Source organism: Acipenser ruthenus, chromosome 3, assembly GCF_902713425.1.
Source record: "Acipenser ruthenus chromosome 3, fAciRut3.2 maternal haplotype, whole genome shotgun sequence".
Classification (NCBI taxonomy): domain Eukaryota; kingdom Metazoa; phylum Chordata; class Actinopteri; order Acipenseriformes; family Acipenseridae; genus Acipenser; species Acipenser ruthenus.
Genome location: NC_081191.1, coordinates 22,162,734 through 22,185,769, shown reverse-complemented (window position 1 = coordinate 22,185,769; position 23,036 = coordinate 22,162,734). Strand labels below are relative to the sequence as shown.

The 23,036-nt window shown below is 37.1% G+C and overlaps 1 protein-coding gene across 1 annotated transcript; it reads left to right on the top strand.

Annotated features, from left to right (window-relative positions):
* Positions 1-3,882: 3,882 nt before the first annotated feature.
* Positions 3,883-22,396, top strand: LOC117394228 (tumor necrosis factor receptor superfamily member 11B-like). Its single transcript, XM_033992316.2, has 5 exons — positions 3,883-4,084; positions 16,181-16,550; positions 19,456-19,671; positions 20,498-20,722; positions 21,325-22,396. The coding sequence occupies exons 1-5, from the start codon at positions 4,019-4,021 to the stop codon at positions 21,714-21,716; spliced, it is 1,269 nt and encodes a 422-aa protein (XP_033848207.2). The 5' UTR covers positions 3,883-4,018; the 3' UTR covers positions 21,717-22,396.
* The last annotated feature ends 640 nt before the right edge of the window (positions 22,397-23,036 follow it).

Genomic DNA, 23,036 nt, shown 5'->3' with positions numbered 1-23,036 from the left:
TTTACACGTATCCTTACATTCTCTTCACTTCGCCAATGATGGTGCATTTTTTGTGAGCATCACACTAAAACTTTGCATTGCCACCTGGCATAAATACACGTTTTACTGGGCAGCTGCATGCACGTTTTAAACCAGTAAGAAATGTTTGGTATTTATTATTTTACAGCAGTACCATGAGAGCGGTGCATGACTACAAATAAAAAGAAGCTGCTTCTGAAGAAGAGTGGTGTTACATTATAAAGAAGAAGGTGCTGTACTGCAGTTGTATTTGTATTTAGTTATACAGTATTCATAATGAATGCTGATGCTGTGCCTGTGTTTCATAAAAAAGCACTAGAATTTATTATATTATAGCTGGCGGACTACAGTAGTGCTGTGCTCCACTGCAAAAGGACACATTGCTTTATAACAGCAAAAAAATTAAAAATACAATGATGAATGTGATGAATGTGAAACAAAAGCCCAAGGGGCAAAGCAAAAAAAAAACCCTGAATACCGGAAAGTCGAGGATGTTCGCGTACTTCATCGAACCAAACGTATGGCCCAGATTGTCACATTTTACATGGTAACACTGGATATTTCTCTTGATACTACACATTTTTAAGCACCTCAAAAGAGAAACCATTACTTGACCTTTGCTGTGTCCCATGTTGTCTGTACCATGGCGATTTTGAAACCTAATCCTCATAGTTTTTATATTTCTATTTACATTATGGTTCATAAATAAGATGGAAATACATTTCTAAAATTTTACTTGGGAGCATTTGCCAGCAGCGACAGAATTTCACTTATCAGCATTATAGTTCATTCATCCTCCTGAACAATGGACGTTGTGAAATGAATGGCAGGTTGTGGAAGCTGAAAATGATGCTAAGTGTTGCAGGAGAGAGCATAATCTCTCCTTATAAGAGAAATGGTTTTCCAGGAGTTACTGACATTTTCATCAGGAACAGCATCCCTGACTTTTATTCTCTGATATATAAAAGCTGCATCTCCCTGTTGCATATCAGAACAGAAAATAGGGGGCACTTTTTTACACAGAGAATTGTGAGTGTATGGAACAAACTCCCCAAATGTTGTTGAGGATGACACCCTGGGATTCTTCAAGAAGCTGCTTGATGAGATTCTGGGATCAATAAGCTACTAACAACCAAACGAGCAAGATGGGCTGAATGGCCTCCTCTCGTTTGTAAACTTTTTATGTTCTTATGTTCTTATGTCAGTTTCAGTCATGATGGACAAGACAGCAGGTCGACAGAATTTGATAGACAACATGTGATTGGCTGGTAAGTGCTGATATATCACAGGATGCACAATATACTCCATGTTTTAAAAGGGACAGAACAGACTTTCCCGCAAATTGTCACCCCAACTAAAATGTACCTGCGCAAAATCTTTAATGTTAAGGCACCCCTGGATGTGTTTTAATAAACTAATTCTTCCTCCTGACGTAATGTACACCTTCATGAAAATAGAGCGTTCTCATTTTATCAATAGGTAAAATATTTTTAGATAAATAAATATTAACGTATATTTTGAAAATAATGCATAGTTCAGTGACAGTGACCCATCTCAAGAAATATTCCTGGCTATGCCTCAAGGCCTATGGATGCAAAAATAAAGTATTAGAATACCTGCCAATGTAAACAATGTTGTGCTTCACACAAGTGTGCCTAGATTATGATTATTTGATTAGCAGGATATTGTTTGTTTACACCGGAATCTTTACAAAATAAAGATGTCTGACATCATCTATAATACGATGAGTCACATTCCCAATTACATGTTGCCATTTTTGCTAATTATATTGTGTTACCATGAGGATTTGGTTTATCTCGCACTGTCTACTTTCAATTTAGCTTGGGTGTTCCTGCCTTGTACCATACTAGTACTACCTTCATCAAGGACCACAGATTTAGCTCATGTTTTATCTTCCTACAGGATTTTACCTTGTGCCGCAATATGACATATCTACAGTATGTGCATGTAAAAATATAACTGACATATTTATGTATGATACTTAGGGAAGTACAGCTTCCTCTGTATATCTCCAGTAGCTCTGATTAGTTTCTAGATAAATCCTAACATATGACACAAGTACAGTATGTACAGTTGTCACTACAAATATATATTTTAGATGAGTAAAAAATCTCAGATAGACAGACAGGTATCTCTTTATTTACCCAGATTATGATATTCTTAAAGGGTACATAAGGACCTTTTTATTTTATTGTTACATCTTCCCATGTGTTGTTACAACTGTTTATGTAAGGTGTGTGTGTTGTTTTAATTTTTTTTTTTTTTACATTTTGACCACTTTTTTAACTTTTAAATTGCATTCCCTGCCTCAAGATGGCTTTCCATGTACCCGCATGGACCTCTCAGAAATATATTTCCCATCATCCTCCTGCTCACATATGTAACTGAGATGGATTTACCAGTGAGCAGGAGGATGATGAGAAATGTAATTCTGGGAGGTACATGTGAAACTATCTTGACTCAGCCTTCTTCATCTCATACCAAAGATTCTCAATCAGATTTAGATCAGAACTTTGACTAGGCCATTCCAGAACCTTGATTTTATTCTCCTTTAAATATTCTGAAGTAGATTCTGATGTGTGCTTTGAATTGTTGTATTGGAACATCCAGTTGTGCTTTAAACCAAGTTTTGTAGCGGAGGGTTTCAGATGATTGGCCAATATCTTTGGTATGCTATGGAATCCATTTTATCATGTATTGGAATTAAATTTCCTGTGCCATTAGAGGAAAAACAGCCCCATAGAAGGATATTACCACCTCATGCTTGACAGTAAGTATGGTGTTCTTTTCTTTGTATGCCTCACCAGACTTTCTCCAGACGTAACGACTATCAGCGTGACCAAATAGCTCGATTTTTGTTTCATCACTCCACAAAACCTTTGACCAGAACTCATATCCATCATTCAAATGACGTTTTGCAAACTTTAAACGATTGTCCTTGTGACGTTTTCCTAAGAGTGGCTTTTTCCTTGGCCTGTGACCATTTAGACCCTCACCATGCAATACTCGACCTATGGTTGAAATGGAAACTCCTGTCCCACTTGTAGCCAATTCACTTTGAATATCTTTGAAAGTCAATCTGGGATTTTTATTAACTTTCCTCACAATTCTTCTACTTGTTCTTGGTGAAAGAACCTTCTTTCTTCCAGACCAAGGGAGCTTCTTGATAATAGAAACAATAGCTGAAATTGGGATGCTCAAATGCTTGGAAATCTTGTATCCTTCTCCAGCTTTATAAATCATTTTCTGCCTAAGGTCTTCAGATAGCTCTTTACTTTTTCCTATATTGACTTATTGGTAATGACAGCAATCATCCTATACCTAACCCTTTCATATGCTCTAAGAACGTTCACCTACAATCCAGCATTTTCTAGAAATAGGTTCTGCATTATCATATTGAAATTTCTAGCACCTTGTAGACAATACTATCATAGCATCAAAGGGTATGAATACTTTTGAATTAGCATTTTTTGTTTCTTGTAACTTTTTTTCCCTCATCCACAAAAGCAAAACTTTTGCTACAAAATATTTTCCATAAAATTATTTGTTTTTGAGAGATGTTTACCATTGGGGTATGTAAACTTTTGACTACAACTGTATATCGGCAATACAACAGAATTCCCCTCTCACACAAAACTAATAAGGCAGACCTGACAACCCTCCATGCGGGATCAGGACAACTCCAATTCTGACCTTGTGCTGTGTTAAATGAACAGTACTCTGCACAGCCAGCAAAACAAAACGTTATGTAATTCCTTTAGCAAACTAAGTGTTATTTAAACGGCAACGAAGCATGTATCGATATTTCAACAGGCATGTATGGTAATACACTTAAAAAAAAAAAAAAAAAGGTACCGGTTAACGGTGGGTTGGGCTTTTCTTCCTCCTTTTTACTCTATAAATACTGTTACCGCTACCAAAGCTTCTCATTTACAACTTTCTCTACGTCCAGAAAGTGAAGGGTGTAGTTAGCAACATCATGAGGTCACAACAGGCTGCGCCTGCCACAATGAAACTTGCAAACTGGTACTGCACACATGTCCTGGTGAGTAGTGTTTAACATTTTACTATCTGTTTTATCAAATACGAGAATGATGCTTTTCTTGTCTTTGTAAAATTAAAATGACTCAACGTTGGTTCGGTATTTAAAAAATGTCACCACTGTTTGCTGTTTAGATCGCTGTGAATCAAATGTATTAGGCCTGCGTATATTTGACGTGATTTAGTATAAAATGCTGCTATAGCAACTGCATAACTTCGACCGGCCTCATCATAAAGCCGACGCTGTACTGTTCTGAAAACTGCTTAAAGATGAATCTGACAAAGATGGTCTAAGACGTTCATAAATGTCTATGCTGTTTGTCTATGCTTTTCAATGGGTTGCAGGTCGTATATCATTTATCACATTCAAATGTATTTATTTATTTTTATTTTTAATTTTTTTGGCGTGGAGTATGCATATATTAAGTTCAAAACTGCCTGTTTTTTTTTGTTTTTTGTTTTTTGTTTTTTTTTTCCATCTCAGCAAATCTTAAAATATTAATTCTGAGTGTTATTATATGAAAGAGATAATGATTACAGTAATAATCCTGATTAATGCCAGGAGTTTTGTGAACAAATACATTAAAAACTTGCAAAGTAATAAATCTTGACAGCAATTTATTTTTAACCCACTCGTCATCAGCTGAACCAAATTAACACGGTGGGGGGAATAAGAATGTTTTTATTCCAGGCAGCTGTTTCTCTTTCATTACTGGAAGTTTAGTGACGCTGCTTAGTGGTAAAAGAAAAGTGTGTATGTATGCCTTATTTGGTCTTGTATTTACGGTTCCCTGTGTGTCTGCAACTGTATCTTTATATTGGATTATCCAAACTGCCGTCTAGGAGCAAGTCTGTACTGCCTTAGATTGTACCTCAGCGCTTTGCAAGCACTCCAACCCCCAGAAAGTTAGATCTTTCTATTTTCCTAGATGTGTTCATTCTATTGCCATTCTAAAAGACGCCAATATTAGTGGGTTAGTGATGCAGACCACATAGAAACTCCATACATCAGGTGTTGTACTTTAGATTTGTGACCTTAGCTAGAAATAAACTGGAAGCACACGTGTAACCTCTATGGGACACTTAACTTGTTGTAAGGTACTTTTTTTTGTTGTATGCTAATGAAATCAGGTAGTTACAGACATACTTATGTACATAAATAAATACTGTACACCCCCGCACTTTTCTTGCTGTACACAAACTGTACACTGTGATCTTCATATCGAACCTCTCAACCAAATTAAGGCACTGGTGAAATGAACTTGATATTACAACACAACAGTTCTGTCCCTTTTGCAGTTGGTTGAGTTAGCCTAAATAAAGGTTTTCTGTATGCATGTATATGTATGTATAGTGCACATTGATAAAACACAGCACAGGATTTTATTTTTGTTTTTACTGTAGGTCAGTTTATTTCTGCAGATTGGAAATGCAATATATTTAAATAGAGATTCAGTGCCTTCTCATTGCAATACATGGACTTAACATATGTTTTCAGAAAGTTGTTTTGGCTATGTGAGAAAAAAAGCATGGGATTCCATGTGTCTTTGAAATCATCTTCAGAACTGCTCATGGTTCAGCAAAAAAAAAACAAAAAACAGATGGTCTTCCTACTAAAGTTTGCTTAGAAATAAACTTGGTTTGGCTCACTTGGAAACTCGTCTGTTTAAAGTGATTTGCTTTCCAGATAACTTTTTACACAATTGAAATGTACAGTGTCTGCCTAAATATTTGTTGGTGCCTCTGTAGTGTATGTGAACATTCAGGCCCTGGGGTTGTGATTATATATATATATATATATATATATATATATATATATATATATATATATATATATATATATATATATATATATATTGCAATTCAGACATGCAGACCTAATTTGAAGAATTTGGTAGACAGACTTTTAATATATATTGGTCTGTGCCATTTGTGGAAAAGGCAGTTGCAAACATTTTCAAATTCATGCCATGGAGTATTGCAAAATGATATGGTTCTTGTTTAAAATAATACAGACAAGAAGTGTAGCTTATGTTTTCCAAGGAATAACCGAAATTGTAGTATTCCGTTAAATAGGGAGTGTGCTGTACTTCAGTTAAAAAAAGGAACAAAACATGTTTTAAAGGGAACTATAACATGGCAACTTCTTCATTTAATGATAAAAAAATACCACAAGACTTCATTATTTATTGTTAGATCCCTAAATGCCAAACATGTAAAATATGCAGATCATATTTTTGTTCCCATTATAGGAAAATTGTTTAAAGAATAAAAAGACCAACTCACATTGATGCTAACATTACCATTTTATCTTTTTGTATAACGTTGATCAAAAATCAAAGCATTTTTTTCCTTGGGGAAAGTCATTCCATGAGACAGTTATATTACTAAGTGGGAGACAAGAGAGACTTTATGTTAAGTAGTTTGGTTCTACTTTGTAAAAAAAAGAAATCTGTAAATAGTATGCACACTGTGGGCCTCATTTACGAAAGGGTGCTAAACTTTATGGTACATGATAATTGCAATTACTGTTAATGATTTCCATGTTTACTATTGCAATTGTATTCATTATCGCCTGAAATAGTGGGCATATTATGGTGCACGCTAATTTTATTGTGCCACACTATGGTAATCAGGATGAATACGTGATTTGTATGGTAATGAATGATAATGTATTTAAATGCTCTGAATAATGAGATGAGCTTTATTCACATCGTATTTAATAAAGGGTGATAATTGTATTGTGCACATTAAAGTGAGCGATAATACGTTTGTTTGGACACCAGGCTATATGTAACCACTGATAGGCGCTCTATTTAAACCTCTTTTTCTGGCCTGAAAACTAGTGATGTGCAGTTCGATTCTTTTTACTGACTCGATTCGTTTGATTCATTAAGTTTTTATAGAATCAGTTCAACAGATGTAATTGTTTGATTCACTAACGTGAAATAATTACATCTTGCTGAATTACTTGGTTATGAAAAATTGTTTGAACGGAAAAATCTTTATATTCCAAAATATAACATTTTTAACAGCACTGAAAAAGAAAGATACTGAAAAGCTGTGAAAATGCGAAATAGTAAACAGTACCACTATGAAATGTACCTTTTGTCCGGACACTTGATAACAATGCTCGTTACGCGTTCTAATTCTGCATCTTTTCCACATAATGCCTGTTGATGCAGAATCCAGTGCAAGAAAATAGTTACTTCTGCATTTCTTTCTTAAATTTTTTCCAGCACTCTGCTGCAGTGCTAGCCAATCCACGCTTTGCTCAGTCATGGTGCACCCTCTGTTGTAATCCCACCAGTTAGTTTCTTTCATGATAATTCTGCACATTCCATGGCTTCTTGAAGTTAAAGTCCTTTCATTTTGTTGAGACTCCATAGCTTCTTTAATTTCCAGTAACCTCAAAATATGTTGCTTTGTGCAGTGTGTCATAGTGACGTTGTATATTATAATCTTTCATGACAGCAACCATTGCACTGCAAATCAGACGTTGCCTTGCTGTCAAAATTATTAATTGAACAAATAATCATCTGGCTAACGATTTTGGAATCTTCTGTGTTCCACCTCCACTTTTCGATTCTGTGACATCTCTGGCTGCTGATTTTAAATTTTACACAAAGTCAAATAAATAGTTTAAACAAGCCTTCGCTTCACTATCCTAATCAAAATTATATGTGTTGTGCGTGTGAGGAAACAGATCCTGTGTGCTATTTGATTGGCTATTTTACTACCTCTGTGAGCTGTGATTGGCTTAACTGGAATGTCACTCATACAATGCAGACTGCACATGTTGAATTCCAAAACTATACAGTAGTTAGTACATCAATGCAATTTTATAAACAAATGGACGGGCTGCCAAATATTACCCTGTGGGCTGTATGTTTTACACCACTGCTTTAGAGTATTAACTATTTATTTTAAAGTATGTCATTCAGCTTTAACTGTAACCTATTTAATAAACTGGAATTTAGGCTACACAAAACAAGTCCTGCTAAAGCTCAAGGGGAATTATATTAAATTTCCCAGAGGACAGGTTTACAGGACGTGTGCTATTGATTGTACTCGCATAGCACTGTCACCCCGATCCATGGAGCCTGCTCTGCAGGGTGGCAATGCCGACAAGGAAGAGAATTGAGGCTACGTCTCATCAATCAATATTTCTTGAGTAAGCAGAACAAAAAAAAAATACACCATTGCACAACTTGACTTTTATTGTATATGCATTAAAGGAGAAAAGAAAAGGGCTTTTTTTGTTATGTTTTACATCAGACAAAAAATACATGTTAAAATTAAAAGGTAAGCAGTACAGTTTCACTTTAAGTTGTCTGTCCTGCTGTCTGTTGATCGCTCATTTTCGGTCAATGTAAGCCACCTCCACCTTCACAATAAGCTACTGACCAAAAGATACGTCTGGACTGCGAGGCTTTTGCTATCACGGTGGTCACGGGCAAGTCTCTGACATTATCGTGCACATGAAATTATCGCTCACAATACATGTAGTGTGCACAATATGGTATATAAATTACCCAAATACTGTGCACGGAAATCAGTGCGTTCTCTGTTAGTAAATGGGGCACTTAATTTTGATTTATAGCGCACGTTAGGCTCACTACTTTACATGCGCGCTAACTCCAAATGTAGTGCCCTTTCATAAATGAGGCCCTATAATAGTTAAACACTGGAGTAAACCCTTTGTAAAAATGTCAGTTACAGACAGTTCACCCAATAACATTAGAGCAGATTTAAAGTTATATTTGTTATACAGTGATGTTGGATGAATAATGTGCATTACCTTCAATGTATAGTTGGCCCTGGCAGTTGAAGCCAGGCAACGAGACGTCAGTAATGTGGTAAAGACTCTTCATGGTTTTGATAGAACATGGTTATCTAAGGTGGTAATGCAAACCGTTCTTCATTATAGGTCTAAATGTCCAGTTGTTCTGGTTCTGCTATCAATGCAATTTCTAGTTGAGATCCCACCACTGGCTCTCCCTACTCTACTGACCTAAATTGTGCTCTTTTGTAGCTTTTTTTCAAGTCACTGGTCCGCAGACCAAGAAAACTTATTTAATTAACCTGCATTTCTAGTACCCAAGCCTTGATACAAATCAGAGGGGTTGTCCATCGTTTTATGACCGCCTGAAGGACTGAGTAAAATTGTTTTAATAGAATTAGAAATTTGAACAGAGGGTCACCTTCAAATTGCCATCAAATTAAAAATGATGGACATAGACCAGTCCTAATGGTAAGCTGTCCTTTGTATGGAGCTGGCCTTAAGAAGGGAGTTAACAGGGGTGAAAATTGGTGCTAAACTGTTTTGCCTTACAATCAAGCCCCCCTCACAGGACACAAACCTTCTCTCCTATATATGTGGATGAGTGTGGTTGGGTCATGTGAGTAGTCCAAACCAATGAGAAACTATCATCATCTATGGCTGCTAAGGAATAATACAAAATAAAAAAAAAAAATGAAACATGTCTAAAGGAGCCAGAATTTAATATTGCTGGCTTATAGGAGGTACCCCAGCACTAGAATCTAGCACTATAGCGCCACATTTGTACTCCTGTAACTGTCTTTTTAGACACACCCAGTCTCCAATATCCATAACTTAATTATCTGAAATCTCTGATTTATTCACTTGCTTACAAAGAGTATTGAATGTTTTACATTCCTTTATTAGCATGTTTAAACCATTTTTAGTTTTTGCATTTTAGATCTTGTCCCGTCTCAATAACACAACAAGGAAACTATCCTTTCTGATACTGCTGAATAAATCAAAAGGCTGTAGGTACAGGAGGAGTTAAAACAAGCTAAAGAAAAAAGAAAAATATGCCATAAACCAAACATATACAGTGCCGTGAAAAAGTATTTGCCCCCTGTCTGATTTTCTGCATTTTTGCACATTTTTCACATTGTATTTGGTCAGATTTTTTGTGAGTTGTAGTAGTATATAGAGGGAGTATGAGAGAAAAAATGACACCAAAGTTTGGTGCTTCTTTCATTTGTTTGGTGTGCAAGGTAATCAATGCAATACATGCAATCTTCAAGTGTGAAAGTTATTGCCCCCCCTAGTTAACTCAACCCAATTAAAGGGATAATTAGGGCCAGCTGTTTGAGTACTTTGGTTAACAACCAGGCCTGATTTGGGCCAGCCCTGCCCAATATAAATCTGACTAACATTGGCCCTTACTATCAGAGTGAAGTTGTCAGCACACAGGTTCTAGAGGCACATCATGCCACGAACAAAAGAAATTCCTGAAGACCTCCGGAAAAAAAGTTGTTGATGCCTATCAGTCTGGAAAGGGTTACAAAGCCATTTCTAAGGCTCTGGGACTATACCGAACCACAGTCAGAGCCATATTGTCCAAATGGAGAAAGTTTGGGACAGTAGTGAGTGGCCATCCTGCCAAAATCTCTCCAAGAGATCTCTCCAATCTGTCCAATCTCTCCTGCATCAGGACCTGGACGCCTTGCCATCATTGAAGGAACCATGAATTCTGCTCTGTATCAGAGAATACTACAGGAGAATGTCAGGCCATCCGTCAGTGAGCTGAAGCTGAAGCGCAGCTGGGTCATGCAGCAAGACAATGATCCGAAACACACAAGCAAGTCTGCATCAGAATGGTTGAAGAACAAGAAATTAAAAGTTTTGGAACTGCGTAGTCAAAGTCCAGACCTAAACCCCATTGAGTTGTGGCAGGACCTGAAACGAGCAGTTCACTACAGTAAGCGTTTGGTTGCAGTTATTGCGTAACCAGTTATTGAGTCTAAGGGGGCGATTTACTTTTTCACATGGGGGCATTGGGTGTTGCATAACTTTCTTTAATAAATAAATGAAATATGTATCACATTCTTGTGTTATTTGTTCTCTTAGGGTCCCTTTTATCTAATATTAGGTTTTGGTTGAAGATCTGATAACATTCAGTGTCAAAAAATGCAGAAAATCAGACAGGGGGCGAATACTTTTTCATGGCACTGTATTTGTAGTGTGCACTGCTGAAGCATAAACAGAAAGTTTTCATCTAACATTATGAGGTCACTGTGATGTAGAGATTAGCTGCTTGGTAGCTACACCACCATCTACTCATGCATCATCTCTTTTCTGAGGCCAAACATGTCCAGAACGATTGTTTTGTTTGTTTGTTTGTTTGTCTGTTTTTTTAATTTAATCATCGCCCATTTTTTTACCCCGGTTTTCTCCCCAATTTAGTATGCCCAATTATTACCTGTATCCTCGGCTCACCGCTCGCAACCCCCCCCGTCGACTCGGGGAATGGAGGCTGGAACACGCGTCCTCAGAAACGTGCTCCTGCCATGCCGTTATTTTTCGCACTGCAGATCCACAGCGATGCCACCAGACCTGTAGTGCCGGAGGACAACACAGATCTGGCGGCTCCACTGCAGAACCACAGGCGCCCTATCGGCCACAGGGGTCGCTGATGCGCGGTGAGCAGTGGATTCCCCTGCCGACCTAAGCCCTCCCTACCCGGGCAGCGCTCAGCGAATTGTGCGCCTCCCCCTAGGAACTCCCGGTCACAGTCGACTGTGACATAGCCTGGATTCGAACTTGCGATCTCCAGGCTATAGGGCACATCCTGCACTCTGTGCGGAGCGCCTTTACTGGATGCGCCACTCGGGGGGCCCCCTCAGAACGATTGTTTAATCTGTTCATTATTATTATTTATTTCTTAGACGGCCTTATCCAGGGCAACTTACAATTATTACAAGACATCACATTATTTTTACATACAACATTATTTTTTTTTTTACACAATATTTTTACATACAATTACCCATATATACAGTTTTTTTTTTTTTTACTGGAGCAATCTAGGTAAAGTACCTTGCTCAAGGGTACAGCAGCAGTGTCCCCCACCTGGGATTGAACCCACGACCCTCCGGTCAGGAGTCCAGAGCCCTAACCACTTCTCCACACTGCTGCCCTACACTCCACACTGCTGCCCTATTGTACAGCATATTAGAATACAGGCTTGCAGGAGGTCTGTTTTTAAATTCTGACTCTGAATTGAGCTAACAAATACCACATGAATCTGCAATCAGTTTAAAACTTTGGTTGCGTAATTTGTAACACAGAAAGAGCCATATACCCTTCAAATGCCAGCCTTCCCAAACACAGTAAGGCTTGGTTAAGGGAGATAATGGCTTTCCCAGGGGTCCTGAGAGCCAAAGGGTACAGTCAGTCAGAAAGTGGGGATTACAACTTGGTAGGAAAGCCCAAATACTGTGGTTAGGTTGCCATGGGCGCAATTTTAGAAACGGATACTTCCACAGAACACCTGCACAGAGGCAGTATTTCTGATAGTTGTTATATCTACACAGTACAACAAATAATTGAAGAGCCCTTTTATAGGGTGTATTGCAAATATTTCAGAAGCTGTAATTACAATTGATTTATAGACTGTCAAAAGCTGTCCTTTTTGGTTGCTACATAGCATCATCACAACATTAAGGTTACAAGTTTGACTTCCTTTACCATGAGTATTATTATTATTATTATTTATTTATTTCTTAGCAGACGCCCTTATCCAGGGCGACTTACAATTGTTACAAGATATCACATTATTTTTACATACAATTACATTATTTTTTTTATATACAATTACCCATTTATACAGTTGGGTTTTTACTGGAGCAATCTAGGTAAAGTACCTTGCTCAAGGGTACAACAGCAGTGTCCCCCACTGGGGATTGAACCCACAACCCTCCGGTCAAGAGTCCAGAGCCCTAACCACTACTCCACACTGCTGCCCTAGAGTATGTACGCATCATGGCCCACAAAATATGGAGAACTGATCCTCAATTTCACCACATGGGTTATTCTTTTGCTAATATTTAACTAAATAGCTAAGCCTGTGCTGTGAATCAGCCTTTAGTCTTAAGCAAATCATATGCTAGTTTTTTAATTATTTAGGATAAAACCCCATGAAGAACCTGTTGAGACCAAACATCTGAATTTATTGTATGTATTTAGTTAAATAAACATTTGCTGCTATTTTTAAAATGTCACTATTTTTGTTGGCCATGGTTTATATACAGAAGATAACACATGTAGTTATACAATGGAGACTGTGTAATACTTTAGATAAATACTTCAATTGTAGTTGTCAAGGCTCAGCCGTTACCATTGACACGGTCTGAAGGGAAACGGAAGCTCTGACTAGCACTTGTGCAGATGTATAATTTGAAGCGAGTCATTTGGGAATGTAATTCAAATTAAACAACGCTGCGAAGAACTTGAGCATGAGGGGATGTATGCAGCTGGCGGTGACTAGATAATGATGTGCAGATTTTGCAACTGTCGGCTGGAACTATATACCGTTGTTAAGCATCATTAGCTGTTTATTGCTTTGGGGGAAATATGGCTTGTTTGCTTGTACAGTTTTGCATTAGTATGCTAATTCTTTTTTATTTTTATTTCAAGTGGTGCAAACTTTGCACTGGAGCAAATGCTGTTTCGTTTTTGAATGGATTTGAAAGAATGAATCTGCTTTGATTAGTGTTTAAATACTGAGAAACCCCAAGCTTGTTGTATATTGCTTCAGTGCAATGGGATTGAAATACAAATCCTATAATTATTTTAATGGGTAGATTTCTGTATGTGCAATTATTATGACAGCCCCACAACAGTAGGGCAATGTAAATATATACACTACCAGTCAAAAGTTTTAGAACACCTCCATTTTTCCAGTTTTTATTTACATTTACGCAGTTTAATGTCTCAGTGTACTCTGAAATTAAAGCATAGAACAAATAAACAATTGGAGATAAAAAAGAAATCATGGAATCGTTTTGTTTAACAAAATTTAATCTAAATTTTTGACTCATCAAAGTCGCCACCTTTTGCAGATATAACAGCCGAACACACTCGTGGCATTCTTTCTACAATGGAAATCAAATATTGTTCGGAAAGTTCTTCCCAACACTGTTGCAGAAGTTCCCACAAATGTGTTGCACTTGTAGGTTGCTTTGCTTTCACCCTTCTGTCCAGTTCATCCCAAACCAGCTCGATGGGGTTTAAGTCTGGAGACAGTACAGGCCATTCCATGATTTGAAGCCTACCGTCTTGTTCTTTTCTTCTAAGGTAGTTCTGACATAGCCTGGCGGTATGTTTTGGGTCATTATCTTGCTGTAGGATGAACCCCTGACCAACTAGGCGTATACCAGAGGGTATTGCATGGCACTGCAAAATGCTGTGGTAGCAGTTTTGGTTCAGGGTGCCACTCACTCTGTGCAAGTCACCGACTCTGGATCCAGCAAAAGAGCCCCAGACCATCACGCTTCCTCCTCCATGTTTGACAGTTGGTGTCACACACCGAGGAACCATCCTTTCGCCTACTCGACGGCGTACAAAAACCCTGCGTGATGAACCGAAGATTTCAAATTTTGATTCATCGGTCCAGAAGACCTTCTTCCAATCTTCAGTAGTCCACTGGTGGTGCTTCATGGCCCAGGCAAGCCTCTTTTTCTTATTTTGCCATCTTAGCAATGGCTTTCTTACTGCCACTCGACCTGTCAAACCTGCAGCTCGAAGTCTTCTCTTCACAGTTGAAACTGAGACTTGTTTACTTCGACCAGTGTTAAGCTGTGCTTGAAGCTGTTGTCCTGTGAGCCGCCTATCACTCAAGCTGTTGACTCTCAGAAACTTGTCTTCTGATTCTGTTGTGGCTTTGGGTCTGCCAGACCTCTTCCTGTCTGAGTTTTCTCCAGTTCCCAAGTGTCTTTTGATGGTGTAGGAAACTGTATTCAGTGACACCTTGGCTTTCTTTGCAATTTCTCTAAAGGAAAGACCTACACTTTTAAGGGTTATAATGGTCTGTCTGTCTTCCTTTGTTAATTGCCTTTTTCTCGCCATTATGAGAGCAATATACTACTTCCTGCAGTACAATACTGTCCAAATAATGCTTAAGAGGGTGTAGTAACACAGTCTGTTCCAACACTGCTTTTATACAGACAGAGGTTTTGTAAGTAATCAACAAAAGTTGGGACACCTGTAGGAATTGTTAGCATCAACTTTCAAGGCTTAATTTACTTCCATTGCTGCAGAACAGCTGTAAGTTGTTAACCCATTACTTGTTCCCTGGAAAAGGCCTTTTTGTATAACTCTGAAATGTACATTATTTTTCAGTTTTTGGTAACCTAAACTTTTTTTTTTTAACATCTGGCAGTTTACCACTTACCTTTGTACCATTTCAGGTTATTCACTGGACTTGAACTGCTTAAATTTCAGTAAAAACTGGAAAAATGGGGGTGTTCTAAAACTTTTGACCGGTAGTGTGTGTGTGTGTGTGTGTGTGTGTGTGTGTGTGTGTGTGTGTGTGTGTGTATATATATATATATATATATTTTTTTTTTTTATTTGATCTTATTGTATTTTTATAGAGGGCATGGGCAGTATTTACTGTAAATAGGCAGTTGATTAAAAAGAGTGGGGGACTGCACGTTACCGTTACTGCTGTTAATGAGAAATTACGGTAACTACAATATTTTTCTGTGCGAGGTTTGTTTGTCAAATGTAAAAAAGAAATATTGGATAATGCTTAATAAAAAATATGTATGTAGGTAAAACATGATGTATACTATACTATTATAGATATACATCTATTTGGGTTGTTTTATTAATGTGTATCTGTAATAAAACATCATTTGTGAAAAATAGTACTAAATAAAACGACATTTGTGAAAAATAAAACGTAAAATTATAAAAAATAAAAAGAATTTCACCGGCTCGAAATATGAATAAGCAAATGATAAGTGGATGTGGTCCTGATGTTGATGACAAGTGGTATTGTGGTCCTAGACAACATCATACAAAACACTACTTAATGTGAGTGTTGGGAAGCCTGGTTCTATAGCGTAACAGTTCATTTAAAGTCCATGGTTTGTTTTATTTTTGCACAGAAGCTCTAAAAGCATATTACCTTTGGTCATTATCCTCTGTATTTTCGCAGTGTTAATCACCAATTCTAACTTTCGGTAAATATTTGAATATGAGAAAATCATGTTGGTCTAATTGAATACAATAGTTCACGTGAATTTAAAAAGCCTTTCCTTGTTCTTTTTCTTTTTATAGTTGTTGGCCGTCTCATTTACTTGGGCTCTCCATGAGATACCTGCCCCAACATATCAGCACTGGGATCCGGTAACATCTCACTTTTCTACCTGTGACCAGTGCCCTCCTGGTACTTTTGTTCAACATCACTGCAATGCAAATAGAAAGACCGTGTGCTCACCCTGTCCAGCACATCACTATTCAGAGAACTGGCACTGGGATGAAAAGTGCCAGTACTGCACTGTGGTGTGCAAGGAGAAGCAGAACTTTCAACATGAGTGCAACAGTACACACAACCGGCTCTGCAAATGCATTGAGGGCTATCATCTTGAAATTGAATTCTGTATAAAACATAGTTCCTGTCGCTCTGGATATGGCGTAAAGAAGCTGGGTGTGTATTTAATCAGGATTACAAATCCACGACTGAAATGTTTACACAGAGAAAGAAAATATATTTTAAATGGATTTTTGAGGAGTAAATCCCCTGAAAACATTATAAAAGCTGCATCTACCTTTTACCATGCACCCAAATGTTATCTTTCACACAACTACTAACAAAGCATCTCAACAAAAAATGTTTGTGTCTCTTACAGCATCCTACTTGCTGTTAAATCTATCTGCCATAGATTATAAAATGTTTATTTTGTTTGAATGAATGATTAAAAATAATAACTATGTTTAATTTAAAATATAGTATACTTTTTTAATTCCTGTTAACACTTCCAAGTGTCCAAGATTTCATTTAAATGTGATGAAAAGTTGTGGTGTTTAACTTTTCAATGCTTTTCAGTTAGAAAGACCAGTGCCTGAATCAATCACAAACCTGATTCCCAGCCAGTCAGACCAAGCAATGATGGCTAGCCTTGAAAGACAGCAAAGATCTGTACTGAAACAAACCTGCTTTCGTACTGATGACCACGGCAATGAGAAACCACGTCTGCGGAATAAAGTTATGGGTTTTTGAAAGAGGACAGAGCTGTCCTTTCAAGAATCAGTCAGCTAAAAAAAAACTATATGAACATAATTTAGATCTTTTATTTAACGTCATGTAACTAAAGAACCTACAAAATGATACCACAAAAGTACAGTATTTCATGTTGCGTTTTTCAATTTGTGTCAGTTTTTCATTAAGTATATGGAAAGCTACACAGCGGTATGTAATTTAATATGTTAATGTAACATTATTCAGCAGGTTTCATTGAACTTTATGAAGCAAAATTAGTTAATTCTATAGGGTGATGCAAACTTTTGGCCATAGCTGTAGATAACAGGAAAGAACGGTATTGTGTACTATTCTCAGTCTTCATATGGAAAGTCAGTTTCAGTCACAATGGACTAGACAGCAAATCAGTATACTGTTATACAGATCCATAAACTGCTTGTAAATGAAAATTATATATACCGTACTTTTCATTCAATCAGTGTTTTGGCGAAAAGTATGCAAAAGGCAAGGGTGTAGTTTAAGTAATTTAACCACCATAACCACATGGTCATATACAAATAAATTCATCAGGCCAACTGTTATCACATGGGGCCTTTTTATTTGATCAGTTTCTCCCATTTTATATATCCTGTTTATAAAAGAGTAGCTGACATCTGGCTGAAACCAGTACCAGCTGAAAACAAGTAAGTGGTAGCAATTAGACAAGTGGTCAACATTTATGGCAATTAGTCAGTAGGGCTTTACGTTATTATTATTATTTGTTTAGCAGATGCCTTCATCCAAGGCGACTTACAGAGACTAGGGTGTGTGAACTATGCATCAGCTGCAGAGTCACTTACAATTACGTCTCACCCGAAAGACGGAGCACAAGTGACTTGCTGAAGGTCACACAGTGAGTCGGAGTGAGGCGGGATTTGAACTGGGAACCTCCTGGTTACAGGTCCTTTTCTTTAAGCACCTGACCACACAGCCTCCTATCATTTAAGCCATGCTAGGCAATAGCATTTCCATACAAGAAGCATATCCATTCTTTACCAGTTGACATTTTTGAGATATTAATTTATTTCTTAACATTTTAAGTGCTTGCAACAATATCCCTAGTTCCATTATAAGACTGTTGCAGTAGTACAAGTCTTGAGAGTTCTCATATTCAACTCTGCTGCATGCATCTTTTATTCATTCAAATCCAATGGCTGAATGACCGGGCGAGCTTAATCTAAGGAAAGTAACTCTCTGAATTCAGTTGGTAAATATAGGTTTAAAAATATGTTCTTAGCCATACAATATATTTGTATTTAAACAGAATAGTCCATTAACTTTCATATAATGTGTTTATTTAGGGTGAACAAATGTCCCAGTTTGACAGGACTGTTCTCGTTTCCAGTCACCTGTTCCCAACATCTTTCCCAAAACGTAAAAAAAAAAAAAAAGACCAGGTTGGCAACCACTTCCAGATAGCACTTCTTATATAATTTATACAAACAATCAGCAGTCATATTAAAATATGGCTCCTGTGAATTACGAAAATGTACCAGCATATTCAAGAATACAACATTTGCAGAAAATGCCTTATAATATAGTCAAAGTTACTATTCTTGAACATGCTAGTGTCATTTCTTAAGTCTTCTGATTTACTATGATGTAAACTAAAAAACACAAAAAGGAAACTTGCCAAAGTGTAAAAATGTAGTTTTCGCAGTAATCTACAGAAAGAATTTCCATTACAATACACGTGGTTATAGTTCAACTGAGACACGAATTGTAAAAAGGGAAGGAGCCGTGGCAGTCAAGTTGTCATTTTTTGTTAGCCTAACGTGAAAACAGTAATAGTGAATAAAGCACTACATTCAAATAAGAAGCATTCTTTCTTTTTTTTTTTTTAATCTATGTGTTCTGAGTTTTAGAAATCTGGTCACCCTAATTTATTTCACTCATAAGGATAGCTGTAAACAAACCACTCAGCCCCTTCTGGGGCTCATGTGTTATTCGGCTAACCTAATTGAATAATTACAGCACTCTGAATGTTCAAAGTGTACATATGTCTAGTTGCATTCAGACCCTGTGACCTAAAGCAAAGGTACCACAATCTATAGTTTGTATTTGAAACATATGCCTGTTCTAGAACTAAAATATCCACAGCACTTAAAAGGGAGACCAGTAAATATTAATAAAGCCTGTAAGAGGTAAGAAAATAGCACTCCTTTCACCATTGGAGGCTCAGTTTAATATCCAGATCAAGTCACACGTGGCATATTTTTGGTGGTATCAGCTAAGCCCCCACTTAACACTAAATTTAGGAGAAAAAAAAAGAAAATAGAAGAAGAATGACTTTCTTTTCTTAACTCTGCTTCAGGTACATCAGAAGATGACACTGTTTGTGAGAGGTGCCCCGGGGGCTATTACTCAAATGAACTTTCAGCTACAAAACCCTGCATTAAACACACAAACTGTGCTGAACTGGGGTTGAGAACATCTTCTCCAGGAACTGCGACACATGATGCAGTGTGTGATACGAATGAGAAAGGCTCCTCATCTCAGTGCTTTCATAATCAGCTTGAATGCTATACAGGTAAACCATTACTAATAATGTTCTTGTTGTTTTGAAAAAGAAATATTCCAAACACTGGCTGGAATTTACCTGAAAATCTAATGTCTTATAGGTAATTACTCAGAGTATCGGCATACCCTTAGTATTTACCCTGTTTTTTTCCCTCACAATTTGAATTGCCCAATATTAGCCATGTACAGGTCCTCAGTTCCCACCACCTAGCCAATCGCTACTGAACCCTGGATGACAATTCAGCCTGAAAATGTCTACCTGCCACCTGACCAGTAAAGGCCACTGTGGAAATGTGAGACGAGGCAACCCCAGCTGATATTCTCTCCCAAGCCCATTAGAAGACAAAGGCCAGTGCAGGGCTGTGGGCACTTAGCCAAGATCGCATCTTTCTTTCCAGGTTTATTTTTAGTTGAATGAATTTCAGTTGGCTGCGATAACCTTAAAGGCAAAAAAAATATGCTAAACTAATGAAGACAATGACTTAGGTTTGGACATGATAAGATGATTACAGTAAATGTTTCTTGGTGAAATTTTTTTTCACCAAGTAATCTCTGCTTCCATGGAGTATTTGAATCATTGAATGATTCCACTGGTCTTCCAACAGTATGTTAAGTACCTGTGTTCTTGGTAGCAAACATATTGTCTGTGGGAAAATCTTTATTATTATTATTATTATTTATTTCTTAGCAGACGCCCTTATCCAGGGCGACTTACAATCGTAAGCAAATACATTTCAAGTGTTACAATACAAGTAATACAATAAGAGCAAGGTGGACCCAAGGTTGGGAAAAAATATTCTTTTTGTTCATTGAAGATATCTTTGTTTTGTATTTAGATATTACACTCTGTGAGGAGGCCGTGTTCCAGTTTATAGCCTCTCAAGGTTTACCCGCTTATCAGCTGGATATGTTAATGGACAGTTTGCCAGGTCAGAAAGTGGATGGCAGAAATATAGAAATAGTCAAAAAGATGTGCAACCCCAAGCAACAGACAATTCATCTGTTAAAACTGTGGATGCACCAAAACAAAGACCAGGACAAAATCTACAGCATTTATCAAGGTGAGTAGCAAGGCCTCGATATCACCAATCTGATCTTGAGTTGGGTGGAAGTCAACCAACTTGTACCTTTTATAGTAGAGCATATTTTTAAATAATTGTGTAGTTAAAAAAATACTCATTAAACAGTATAGCTAATCTTATTGTGGTGTAATATTCATCTGATTTTAATATTCAGATTGCGGTATACTACTGTTTGAAATATTATTAACAGTTCCCTTTCATGTGGTATTGTTCCAAAATCGTTTAAGGTCGCTGTGGTACAACCATTGCTTAAAAAATATACTCTAGAGCCAAAGGTTCTTAACAATTTTAGGCCTATTTCTAATCTCCCCTTTCTATCCAAAGGTTTGGAGAGATTATTAGCACATAATCTATATATGAGAAATTTCCGACAGTGTATTTCTTTCTCTCATTTTTGTTTCTTTTATTGTCATATATTTTGACTGTTTTATTGTATTCTCTACTTTTTTATTGCTTTATAGCTGTCAATATATGGCTTTGTCCATGTAAAACGCTTTATAAAAGGCGCACTATTAAATAAAGATTGATTGATTGTCCTAATTAAATCATATTTATTATGTATCTTTCTTTTTTCCATATAGACATGAATCAATGTGAAAGAGTTGTTTCTAGGTGCCCAGGCTTTAAGAACTTGACATTGGACCATTTTAATATAGTGAAGGAAAGTTTGCCAGGGAACAAGGTGAAGGAAGAGGATATCAGATGGATTGTGAAAACCTGTGATCCCAAGCAGTATATTCCCCAGCTCCTGAGTCTGTGGAAGGCACAGAATGCAGACCAAGATACTGCAAATGTGCTTTCTCAAAGCGTTAAGAAACTCAGATCCCAGAAAGTGCCGAAAAAGCTTCTGCAAAGCCTTAGGAGAATTGTGAAAATTTTCAACAACTCTGCAATACACAGAATTTACCAGAAAATGTTTTTGGAAATTATTCAGGGGAGTAAGTGTTTAAAAGCCAAATCCTTTAACGAATAGACACCGGAGCTTCATTTTTCTTAAAACTTCTCGCTAGTTATCTCTTTATTTCTTATGGGTGTTTTTTAATAGCCACTAGGCAGCTCCCATGGTAATGCATTATCCTATGTGATTCATTTTTATAGAAGAGCCGATGCATATTGCTAGCTTCCGGGAGAGTTTAGAGTAAATGGACCCTTACTCTGCCTGCTCCTAATCCTTCTAATGTCAGGTCATTTTTATCCCTAAACTTTCTTTTTGAAAGTGATCATAAAATCTTCATACTACCATATCCAAACACAAGGTTACGCTCACTGATGTCATAGAAACATACAGTTGCTTCCATTACATTTCTACATGATTATTGCATCAACCCTGTTTACGAGCATTTTTGACTGAATTTGGCAGCTATTAACATAGTCAGAATCCACACAGCGTACACCAGTGTCCTTTACATGGGTATATCTTGAGTGTTTTGAAGTTAAGAACTTGTCCTCTCTTAAAAGTCTTTTGATGTTTACTTATTCCCAGCAGTACATTTATAGTCTGTTTTATTGTTAAGCTTCATTTGATATTTGTACAAAAATGATTATTTGCCAACCTACGCCTAAAGCCCACATTTGTGACTTATGTTGTTCATTCAAAGTAGAATGTAGAGTGTTTTTTATGGTGTTGTGTAGCATTAAACTTTTTAATATGGAGCATGTCCTTTTTTGTGTCAGGTTTCTTATGGGATAAGGGATAAAAGCTTCCTTGTGAAAAACAATGAGTACTTTGCAGGAGTTGATTTATTATTACATGGAAGCTGCAACACTTTCTGGCAGCAAAAATATATAACTTACATTATATTTGTTTAGCTTCCGGTATTTAATTTGAGATACTCTCAACATAGTGTGTTTATTATTATGATCATGGAAAATACAGTACTGTGCAAAAGTTTTAGGCAGGTGTGAAAAAATGCTGTAAAGTAAGAATGCTTTCAAAAATAGACATGTTAATAGATTATATTTATCAATTAACTAAATGCAAAGTGAGTGAACAGAAGAAAAATCTAAATCAAATCCATATTTGGTGTGACCCTTTGCCTTCAAAACAGCATCAATTCTTCTAGGTACACTTGCACAAAGTCAGGGATTTTGTAGGCATATAGTCAGGTGTATGATTAAACAATTATACCAAACAGGTGCTAATGATCATCAATTCAATATGTAGGTTGAAACACAATCATTAACTGAAACAGAAACAGCTGTGTAGGAGGATTAAAACTGGGTGAGGAACAGCCAAACTCACCTAACGAGGTGAGGTTGCTGAAGACAGTTTACTGTCAAAAGTCATACACCA